At 41.2% G+C, this 12207-nt stretch overlaps 1 protein-coding gene across 2 annotated transcripts in view; it reads right to left on the bottom strand.

The window, feature by feature from the left end:
* svep1 (sushi, von Willebrand factor type A, EGF and pentraxin domain containing 1) overlaps nt 1-12207 on the bottom strand; it is an 82810-nt gene that overhangs the window by 47994 nt on the left and 22609 nt on the right. For both annotated transcript variants that reach the window (XM_086166424.1, XM_086166425.1), the window contains exons 2-3: nt 10071-10326; nt 8893-9069 (exon numbers count right to left, since the gene is read on the bottom strand). In XM_086166424.1, coding sequence (XP_086022550.1) covers nt 8893-9069; nt 10071-10326 — 433 coding nt within the window. The remainder of the gene's footprint in view (nt 1-8892; nt 9070-10070; nt 10327-12207) is intronic.

Here is a 12207-nt window from a genome sequence, read left to right as displayed (position 1 = left end):
AAATCCTCAATACACAGGGTCACATGATATGGAAAAACTGGAAGGCTAGCAAGCTCTAAAACCATATTTTTAGAGTCTCGATGAAGCTTGGTATGCTCTCCAGCTGAGACGTAGCTACTGCACAGCTGGCCACCTACACCGCTCCATCTGGGATGACCGTCGAACCCAGGAACGTTTCGAGTGTGCGATGCGATGCTAGGTCATTCTGTGGAGGCTGTTGTCGGAAGGAAGTTGTAGGGAGGAAGTGGAGCCGTTGCTTAGCATTCAGCCCTTCTCTCAAAGGAGAATGACATCACCGCAAGTGCAAGATGCCTCCTATGGATTCCCAAGGACAGGGAAACTATCCTTTTTTTTTCCTTATTACAGACTCCAGAAACACTGTGAATCAATGGAGGAACGGATCACACCGAAAAAAAAAAAAGAGAGAAAAAAAAAAACAAGTTGGAAGCAAATGCGGTAAGCATGATTACAGATGTCAGTGTGCAGAGTTGTTGTGATAAAGGCCACGGTTTGTCCTCAGTACCATTGGGACACGGAAAGAAAACACACAAGACCAAGTTAACACCAACACTTTTAAAGAAAAAGTGCTGTTTTCATTTCCTCTGCAGTTCTTACATCATCAAATTCCACAATGTTGTTTTGCCCAGTGATGTAATTTGACGGATGTGTTATCAGACGTACACGCATGTACAAAGAGACGCGCTCTTCATCAGATTCAAACAACAACAACAGCGTAGTAGATACTGTACGCTCAACTTCCCACACCGCCTCTGGAAAGGTGTCAGTGTAACCAGATTCACTGACAGAACACAGGCTCCTTTGGGTTGTTTTTTGTTTTTTTTTCAACCACATGGTATGGACGGACGTATAGGAAAGAGTCCTCGAGTCATAACATTGCTCAATAAAACTAAACGGTTTATATGTTTTTACAAAACTACGCAAGAGAAACAAAAAAAAATCAAATGGTATCATTTTTCAGGGTAACACAAACACATTTTCTGAACAGTGTGTATTTCTAGTCACTAATACGGACAATCCAAACAGGAGCTAATTGGTTGGTGGAAAAAAAAGACAGACGCTTCTCATCCAAAACCTTGACCGCGACCTTTGACGTTACACGTGTCACTCTTCATCACCATTTTCTAAATGGAGACGTTTCAGTTTAAACGCATTGACATACACACGTACAAAAACACACACTCGAAAAGGGAAAGGAGGAAGGAGCTGCAAGAGTGCTAAGGACGGTCTGTGGAAAAAATTGAGACGGATGAGGGTCACAGGAAGGAACAAACATGCTGGATTTGAAGAAGGGCAAAGGCCTTGAAAAAGGCATTCAAGGCAACCATTAAAGATGCTAAATGGGAAAATCATTCCACATGAAATTCCTAGGGGCACGCTTTTTTTAAATTAATCGTGCGTGTAAGTAAAACTGGAGCATATCGGAGTTCGAATAGTCCAATATTCACATAGTGAAGAACGGAATAGTGTGCAGTTAGTCATCTTTGACTGATTTTTGGTAACTGATTTACAGGTATGATTAATTTTTTATCCTCATCATTACTATTGTTGATGATTGATCAATTATTCAGCGGAGCAAACCAGTATGCTGAATTCACTATTTTCATAAGATCTTTCTGTTTTGTTCTTGTTTTGCGGATGGGGCTGTGGAAGGCTTTCAAAGTTCGTTTTCAATTACATCATGTAAGGCGGTGGTAAATTCCGAATTATCATTTTTACAACTGAACTTTCCGACATTTATAGACACAGTGCGCATGTGTCTGTGCCGGAGTATTTGTGTGTGTGTGCGCGCGCGCGGTGTCTGTTTGTTTTTCCCCATGGTGTCCTTGTTCACTCCTTGGGCTAGAAATCAGATCAGAGCACATTTAACAAGGAATGTTTCTGCTCTGCTGAATACCCCTCTGTAAAAAGACTAATTTATGCTCGGTGCACCTGGTGACACGCTAGAGTAGTTGGTGGGAGGACTGGGGAGACTGAGAGGGAGGCTGTAAAGGAGGGAAGCAGGTATGTGGGCAGTGATAGAATAAAAAAAAAACATGGAAGGAAGGTTGGATGGGGGAGTGTTAATCATACACTGATTTTCGACCCCATACAACAGCTACTTGTTTTTCATGCTCTGGCAGGGTCTCAGTGGGCGCTGTAGTCTCCCCAGTCGTCCCTCCTTCATCTTTGTCTGGTTTATACACACACACACACACACACACACACACACGCATGCGCATGTACGCAGGCGTACGCATGCACACACACACAATGACCTCAGTTTATAACACTAGTCGTGTCTGCTTTACAGCATCCGTGACCTACAAACACTGCAGCAGTAGTCATCAATTAAAGTTTTTACAGACCTATATGTGTCATTTAATGAGGGGAGAGATGGCGGAATGGACTGAACCCTGTGGCGCTGAGAGAAAGGCGGGTGGCGAGTGTGGAGATCAACACAGCTTTGAATTTTCAGGCTATATAAATGTTCTATTAGACCAAAACTTCAAAAATCAAATGACAAGAAAGACTGTTGAAAAGACCCAGTAGCAGCTTAGACAATGGAAAACCTGAAATTTATGATTGGTAGCTACAGCTCTCGATGGGACATCGTCCTGCTGTTTTATTTATTTTTTCCCCCCTTTCCAATTCTATTTTTCCCCTGTTTTATGAGTTGCCCATCAGTTGCTAAGGAAGTCCCTGCTGAAAGAGGGATCATTTTAAGTAGAGAAAAAAAGATCTTCATGGCCATATCAAGTAAATAAAATAAATAAATAAAAATAAATAAAAAATATTTCATAACAGCTACATGTACAATAATTTTTCATACTCTCGTGCACTCCTTATCTTTTGCTTGTTACTTCAGACACTTTCTAGTTTTCACTTGTTACTTAAGACACTTTATAGATTTTTTTTTGTTTGTTTTTTTAGTGTATTTACAATTTTCTACTATTATTTATTATTGATATATTTTTCTTGTAACTCTGGCACAACAATTTCCTTCGAGATAAATAAAATTGTTCTCATTCTTATTCTTAAATCTATTTTTCCTGTACATACAATTTTCTACTAATATTTATTATTGATATATTTTTCTTGCAACTCTGGCACAACAATTTCCTTCAGGATAAATAAAGTTGTTCTTATTCTTATTCTTAAATCCATTTTGTTCCTTGTAGTACTAAATTAGTAAATTGGTGTGACTTGTAATCCCCTTCACGGTCATCATTTCACAGTCTGCATTTGTGTTCCTCGCTCAAGGTCTGTTTTTTCACCGACGATCTGCTATTCTCATGGTAAATGATTACAGTAAAATCTATGTCATGCATCAGTCACACATTAAGGCCCACATTCTTTGTTGTAAGATACAAAAAAGCGGTTCACACGTTATGTTTGGCCAAGACCCGTGTTATTGCGTGGCAAGGTTGAGCTGCATCTGGGGAGATCTTCTTACACACTAAAAAAACATATATATATCCTACACTATCGACAGTCAAAGTCTATTTCATGAGCCGTTTTTATTCCACTGTAATCACCTTTTGAAATATGTTATTTGTCTAGCCTTTATTCCGGTCAAGTTAAATGAGAGTATCAAAAACATTCCTATGGGTTGTAAATCTCTTTACAACCATGTTCCAAATAAATAATCTTTATTGTAAAGCCGGCTATTGGTGGCCCGCCTCTCCCTGTCTGGCCCGAAGCCAGTCTGATCTTTGCCCAGTCACTGAAAGCTCTCCATCCATTCACCACAAAAGCTACAATACATTGCTATGCACTGAGAAAAGGTCCTCCCTCACTCTCTTTCAACTCTCTTCTCACCATATAAAAACACAAATCCAAACTTTCATCCAATCGCTTCGGCCGTGAACGGGGGGGTTCGGGGGAGTTCGATGTCGAGGTACTTGACCCCGAGTCCTCGGAGTCCTCCGGGTGCTTTTTCGCCCTAACTCATAACTGCACCGGAGCTAGATCGGGATTCATGTTGAGCAACTTTTGACTTTTATTTTTGCCGTGAAAACGTTGAGAAACAAGAAGTGGGAGAGAGGCAGACGTACTGTACAGAAGCTGCCAGTCTCCTGTCGGGATTTAGAATTTCTACAGTTTGAGGAAACAAGAGACCGTTCACAAGAATGTTTATGTAATATGCTGAGGGGGCTGGGAAAAGTCAATCCTTTGGGTAAAAATACACGGAATTGTCTTTTAAAAGCCTTTAAATTACAAAAACTGAGTGAATAGAAGTCCAGTGTGAAATATTTTGGTACTTTCATGTCTTGGCAGTGGTACTTATGGATGTCAGATGGAAAACCCGTCAGTGTGCCTGACCAAAGGAGAAGGCTCTGATTTTGGTCACGTACATTGCCGAAATTCGGCACAAGCTAATTTGTGCATGATAGAGACAGTCATAGTCAGAGAAGTTTTTTGGCATTATAAGTTTTTTTCCCGCTTTTTTGTAATGCCTGAACACATAAAAAATGTGCAAACCATAATGTTAATTCATATTAAATATTGGATAGTCATGTTGTAGGTCCAGCAAATTGTTCTGTTGCCATCATTTGCAGGAATTTTTAGCTCTGTTTAGAGATCCTAACGTCAAATGGATTTCACAACTATTTTTTTCTCAGAATAATAACAGTTATATTTTTTAAAAGTTTAACTGCAAAGCAACTCCGTTACAAGATATTAAATGGTAATGCAATGTTTCCTCCTAGACATCTGGCATGTGTGATAGATAGGCCTTCGTCTTGGTATATTTTAATGGAGTGTGCAGGAAAAGCAAACCGAAATCAAGTGGCCATGTGTAACAGTGCAAAGTGAGGAAAGCCGAAGAGTGTCAAGGCCTGAGACACTGATAGCCACTGCAATGTCAAGTTCAGCCACATTCCTCTGAGTTCACAAAAACAACCTTTGTAGCTTATTTTTATTGTGACTATTCTTTATTAACACTGGGGACTTCTTCGGTGCAGATCAGGCCCGAGCGAGAGTGGAAAGGAAGTGAAAGACTGCAACATTTGTGCCTTATAACACATTATTCTCCCTAACATTTACTCAAGTCCACTTCTTGGCATTTTAATTTGTGTATTTACTTCCACCACAGGGTCTCTCAGCCCCTTATATTTTGCTTGGTCACATTAGGATGACAAATATTTACATTGCAGATGCAGGGAATGCCTGTTTATTTCTTACAATCAAAACAAGGAATCACACATATCCGTTACATCCGAAATGATGAGTCTATAATATTCAGGGTTATGTCAAAATTCACTGCTGCCACGTGTCTCCTCTTTAGATCAAGACTCTTATTTCCATAAAGTTGAAGAATATCCAGAATCAGGTCCACTGTTCTATTATATATTTGACATCTTGGACACCTTATGTCCAGATGAGTGCCCCATAAGGCTCTTGAAGCATTTGCATTTGTTCCAAAGATATTTATCCATCAGTGAGCAAAAGTATTAAATTGAACTGGATGGCACAAACCACATGTGTAATGAATGAGTGAAGTGAAAAAGTGATGAGCAAAATTAATCGAAACTAAAAAAACTCTTTGAAAGATCACTGATTTGAATTATCCATAATAATGTAGAAAAATTGGCCAGGGTTTTGCTTTAGACATAAAATGAACCGTGTATAAGCTCTTGACATTTTTGTGCCTAAACTTCACTAGACCCTAACCATTTAAGTAAACGTTTCACAAAACAATCACAGTTGCCCACTTTCAATGTATGTCTTACACTTACACAACTCACACTTATAGTTGACTTACATTGGGTCGGGATGTCAATCATTCACACCTTTGAACAGTGTAGAAAGGGAAGACTGAAAGCTCTAAAGGTATTTTTCATTTCTTCTGTCTTGTCAAAACTTCAAATAGCATTTCACCCCCAGGACAGTTGGAAAAAGTATTTTCTGCATTCCTGATATGTCAAGTTTTACATCAAAAGCAAATGATCTTATTAAAAAAAAAAAAAGAGAGACTTGATTAGAACGACAGAACCCCAATCCAAAAGGCCAATCATGACATGAATAAGCGTCTATCTCTGAATCACCTTGCAATACGAGTTCTGTGTTCTCACCTGCTTTGTTGTAACTTTATTTGCACTTTATTTCGCTTCCTTCCCATACATTGTTTTCTGCCCTTTCTAATGCTCCAAAACACCCCGGGTCGAGACATCTTGAAGAAAACAAAGCCTGTGTTGACAACACATTAACACAGTCCAGAGATCCTGTCATTCTCTCTGGCAACAGAAGAAGCTGATAAGCAGCATGTGTCACAAGAGAAAAACATGTAACACCCAGGGACCCCCACCTCTATCTGTTTCTCACTCTATTTAACTATGCCCCCATTCCTCCGGTGATGCTTGGCGATACAAATATTAAGAGACGTTGCGGGACATTTGTAGAGAAATAACAATGCCTGTCAAGAGTAAACCAAACTGTGCAAGAACAGGGCTCATCGTTTTTCTCTATCTGCTGGGATTCCTGACATGTTTTGTGGAAGAGGCTGTTTCACTTGGCTGTCGACACGTTCATAAACATCACCGAAGCACACAGTGGGGATTGGGATAGTATTTCCAAAAGAGCCATTCAGTCGGTGATAATAATAATCCGCTGAAAGGACTGAGGCGCTTTCACAATTTCAGATGTAAAATGTGAGGAAAGAGTCCAAACACCCGAGTCTAGACAGCAAACCCACCTGAAGCCGCACGTCGACCTTCATACAAACTAGACAAACTCTGGCAGCGATCTTAAGAGTGTATAACTGCGTCTGTCTGCCAATCAAAAGCCTTGGCAAACAGCGAAGCACACGGTGTACCCATAATTCACACAACACTTTTGGTTCAGCCAAGCCTGTTGAGGTTAAAGAAACAGAATTTACTCGTGTGTTTCTTAGTTACATGCACTGCTTTCCCCATAGGTCTAATTGGCGTCGGAGCCTCGTGAGTTTGTAGAGGTTAAAACTTTCAATAAAGATTAAACGACAAATCCGGTAAAATTCGCGACGCTGAAGAAAACCAAAACTCAGATGAGTTTGGCTATTGGTGCCTCGGTATGCCGACACATCCGCGATCGTAACTGCGGTGACACACACCAGCTCCGTGTCTGAGAATAACACGATTAAATATCCATGGCAAAAAACCCTTCATGGAGCTCTATCACATGGGAGATAAAGAAACGGAGAAGGTAAGCAGTCATCAGTCGGGGTCGAAGCGTCTCGCTGTGACCTTCCTTTCCTGAGCACACGCCGCGGTCCGCTCTCTGTTATTAATTAAAGCAGATTAATAAGAAAAGTGGAACTCCGGTCTCGGCAACATCTGATGAGAATTAGCGACCCCGGCTTTTGGCACAATGACCCCGCTGAACTTTGGTTTTGGCTCGGGCGTATCGAACACTCCGCTTCCCTCTGTAATTTCTTATTTTCACTCACTTGCTTTAAAAGGCTAATCTGAATTATTTAATCTTATCTGTCTTTCAAACGTCTTTTTTTTCTTTTTCCTCTTTGACCCGCTACAGTCTAAATCTTGATCAGAAACATGTGGGCAAAGAGTGAAATAGCCAAAAGACAAATACAAGCAGGATTATGGTCTTTGGAGAGGATCGTTATCTAGGTTTCAACCAGAGCTATATATCTTAGCGGCATGCAGAGTCCCTTGGTCCGCCTCACCTTCTGTCGCTATCAAGAATTAGCTATCTAAATGTCTGAGTTTTAACACAGTAGTTGCCTAATCATAGACACACACACGCCATTCAGTGCATCTGTTAGTCATCTGCTCCCCAACCACCACGCTAACTGCTGCGCTCCACTTTTCGTGTAGTGATTACAAATTCAAAGAAAATAATGTATAACCCAGTGACCTGCAGTTGACATGCCAAAGACCACCTCGGTTAAATGTTAACACTCCGCTGTGAAACCTTACTAATGAAGGGCTAATTTCTAAACTGGCATCTTTTATTACATAAACTAGTTGTAATTTTTAAATCTGGATTTTTTTGATTCTTTTGATCTCTGCGGTTGATTTGAGGGAAAAAGACCTATATCTTCCATTTCGCTCCAACAGATGCATTCTGCTCAACGGATCTAAAACGAACACACACACACGGGGAGGAATCCCACAAAAATCCCACTCAATAGCTTGGAAATACTGGAAAAAAAAAAAAAAAAACTCTCCATTGGATTCTGCAATAATATTAACAGTTAAAATATCTTGCCAGGTCTTGCAGCAGCTCTGCATATTTTTTAAGACAGGGTTTTCAGGCCAGGGCAAGTGTCTTCAGTTACAGTCCCTAAATGATCTGGTTTACCTGTTTCAACCTGTGGACAACCTAATCATTTTAGCTAAAAGAGAGAATGGTTTGCTGCACATGGTACAAATTTAACTCGTCAAAAGGAAATGTGAATACACAAACACTTTATCCTTCTCCTGACCCACAGCAGAAAATGACTGTTGTTTCGTGGGATCCGCACAGTAGCCAGCTCACACTATCAATGGACGGGTTATTTAAATTTGAGCCACAGCGAGTTTACCACTAACTACCCCAACTGACAACAATAAGAAAAGAAAAGAAAAGAAAAGAAAAGAAAAGAAAAACAGACTCTTGAAGGAATACATCCAGTGCAGTTCACTGCTGCTCTAACTGTGAGACGAGACCAGTGACAAGTGTTGAGATTATAACAGTCCACTCACATGAAAACAGTCGTTCTTTACTTTTACAAGTCAGTTGATGCATAATATGATGCTTTGGTTACGGCAGCTCGGGTTACAACTAGACTACACTTGGTAAATGATTGGTGATCAGTTACTAGTGAGGCAAAATGACTCAGCCGGCTGTTTAGACAGCTGAGAAAAAGGTGACACTGGAGAAACGCACAAAGGCTCCAGCTGGATCACATACCTGTGCACTCGTGCTGCAGACCTTTTCCGTAGTATCCCTTCTCGCAGATGCAGTCGTACTGGCCAGTGTGCGTTCCACACTTACAGCTGGCCATCAGGTCGCAGCAGTCTTTGCCTGTTTCACATAGAGAGGAGCAGCGTGACAGATCCTCCTGGATGTAGCTGCCCGTAGGTAGGTCTGGGGATGGAAAATAAACACACAAGAGCACAGGATGCAACAGGATTAAATTCAGACATTCTTGAGTCAGATTTATTCCAAAACCGGTTAAAAAAAAAAAAATCCAGAGACGCGCATCTCTCTGGAGGTAATAAATAATGAGCGTAACCTTGGATTTGGGACTGTTAGTCTAAACGAAACGGTCGAAAGATAAAGTTCAGGAAAAGATTTTACTTATATTATTTGATCCACAGCCGGCAAGAAGAGCTCAACATGTGGCTCCTTGTTTATAATCCTCAGTGTTTGCTGAGAGGCTATCGCATGCAGACGCGTTGGGCAGACTTCAAGTAACAGCGTAAGAGATGGATCAGGAAACTGCTGAGCTGATAGTGCTGTGTGAGTTGGCTTACTTTCTCACGGCCCTATCCCTCCGTGCTCTGTCTCACTGATCTTTACTACTGCGCCAACTGTCTGGGATTCAGACATATGCAGTCAGCAAGTACGTGTGCAAGATTTACGGCTCACCAGTCACTCTGAGCTGCACTGAATGGTCATATTCATGCTGATGTTTTCAGTTTTAAAGCTGTGAAAAAAAAAAAACTCTTCTCAATTGCATTACGGGAAGGTCCCCTAAGTGTGGGAAAAATTGCTTTACTTAATCCAGTTTGTAAGGAAGTGAGGTCTCATGGCCATCTGCATCACGCAACAGTTGAGAGCATGTGAAATGTACCTTGTCAAGTTCACTTTAAAATATGTATCTCCTTGATGTAAACAAGGAAATATTCAAAGTGTTCACTTGTTACTGAAAGGCAAATGTCAAAGACATAAGTAATGGAGCTTCAAAGAGATTGAAACTTTAACAGTACTTTACGTTGGCGTAACTTGGATGAGCAGCTTCACAAAATTGCAGGAGAGGTAAAATGAGATGTTTTAATGTTCTAAAGAGACCTATTGTCACATATTATAACAAGAATTTAGGCTACTATTAAATTACGCCAAGAATTCCCATCAGTTCTTCTTACCTTCATGCAGTGCACGACGTGCAAGGGCCTCAAACTCGGCAAAGTTGTGCACCAGATAGCAGTGTTGATCCTTGGGTTGAGAGGCCATATCATGCAGCTCCCTAATGTTCCCCTGCCAGATACCCAGGGTGAATATTTCGACACCTCGTTCCCTCAGAGCCGCCGCCACCGGCCGTGGGTCTCCTCCATTTGAGTAGCCATCAGTTATCAGGAAAATAACCTTGGAGGCATTAGCACGGGAATAACGTAGGATTTGCTATAAGAAGAGAAAAGAACTCAATTCAGTCAGGACCAAGTAAATATAAATGAAACCCTCAGTTTCATCTGTAGGATTTCTGTTACAACCAAAAGGCACAGTTTTGGGACGTTTACCTTTCAACATGCATAAATTGAAAGACAAGGAGTAAAAAAATTGGGGCAGCAGAGAACCCCCCCCCAATAGTAAATATAGCAGAGTAGGTACACTTGATCAGTTAAAATAAGGTTAAATGAAAGTCATTTGTCAGAATCGAAATGAGAAAAAGACAACCGGGTGCCACCTGACGCTCGCTGGCTTGGACAAGCTGTTTATTTCGTAACACTTCTTGATGGTCTGAATCATTTAGTAAAAAGTCCTCATGTGCGGTTTGATCACCAGCAGAATCTTGAATTGTTGAAAATGTGTTCATTAGTCCCAGTTAATTAGAAAAAGACTTTTTTAGTGTTACCAGAGGTCTTTTCTTGGATTTGATCAAGACTGAACTGGCAGATGTTAGAGCGGTGACACTTGGCAAGACAATAGGATTATTTCTGATGAATGCTTGATACTCCTCATACCTTAGTCAACTCTAACCGGAGAAAAGAACTCAGCAGGTGCGGAGAGATTTAAAGAGAAGCGCACAAGGGATAAAAGGTCATACGAGCACCGATTGAATGTATTCAAGATTATACCGACAATGTAGACTGATACAGTGTTGAAAAGGTTACCCATTCATTATCAACATGGTTCCAGCTTTAGCGATATGATTGAATAACGAGAAACGTCACACATGACCACTAAAAACAACCCTAAATTCTAGGGTTTATCAAAACCCTGCATCAGCAAGACAAGGAACGAGGCAGAACACGGACAGGGAAATGGGAGAAACGACTAAAATTGTAATTATTTCTCCTACAGACGACCCAGCTGCTTGCCAGTGGTCTAAAACCACCGGAGAACACTGGGCAATACAGACCAGCAACGGCTGTGTCCGCCCCATATACAGTTCCCAAACTAACTTTAGCCAGCATTTACAATCCACCACATACAATTAGACAGGGCATTAAAGTCAGAGAAACATATCTTTATTTTCTCTGGAGAAAACAAGACCATCTGCTTGCTGCGCTATGGAGGCCAAGCTGAAAGTGTGTTGGTTTTTCGTAACGGTGTTTTAAACAAGGATAATCAAAGAGAACAATAGATTAAATGAAAAAGAGCTGGAGCAATAAGGGAAAACAAGACGATACCGAGGAAGCAAAGGGAGCCATGATGAATTTATTTACTGTACTCACTGAAAGCCAATAAGGTCACGGGTATACAGTATCATTAAAGAATGGAAGGAAAACAAAGGATGTGTGTTAAGGGTAAGTGGATGATTTTTTCTGTATTCTCTGTCCAAACAGAACATAAGAGCTCCACATGATAGACTGCAAGAAACAAGAGACGGGGTGGAGTGTGTGTACGTGTGTGTGTGTGTGTGTGTTTTGGGGGGTTGGGGGGTGAAGGCCCTCCGCTGAAGGAGCGAAAGCTCTGGCCTTTATTGTCTAATTGGCTAAACTTCAAGCAGGAGGAGAGTAATTACAGAGCGCATGAAGCAAGGGATTGCAGGAGGGAAAAGAGAATTGAAAAGAATAGAGGAGAGGGAGAGCGACGTCTCTATGATCCTCAATAGGATGGCCTCTCCTCCGCTCCCCAACCCGCTTCCAGCTGTCAGGGTGTTGCAATGAAGGGAGAGGAGTCCTCCTGTGCGCTCCGTGTCTTCTGCGCCGACTGTCAGCACAGCGATGAGCGTGAGTCCATGTGTCAACATCTGAAGTTTTCTCTGGTCGTGATACGCACGCGTCGAGAAAGCTCTATGCTGGACATGTGCTGGATCAATCTTTTATTTAGAATCTACTC

Source organism: Fistularia commersonii, chromosome 19, assembly GCF_037954325.1.
Source record: "Fistularia commersonii isolate RoL2024-O1a breed Wild chromosome 19, RoL_Fcom_v1.0, whole genome shotgun sequence".
NCBI classification, from domain to species: domain Eukaryota; kingdom Metazoa; phylum Chordata; class Actinopteri; order Syngnathiformes; family Fistulariidae; genus Fistularia; species Fistularia commersonii.
The sequence above is the reverse complement of the archived record's forward strand: the minus strand, read 5'-3'. Positions and strand labels throughout refer to the sequence as shown.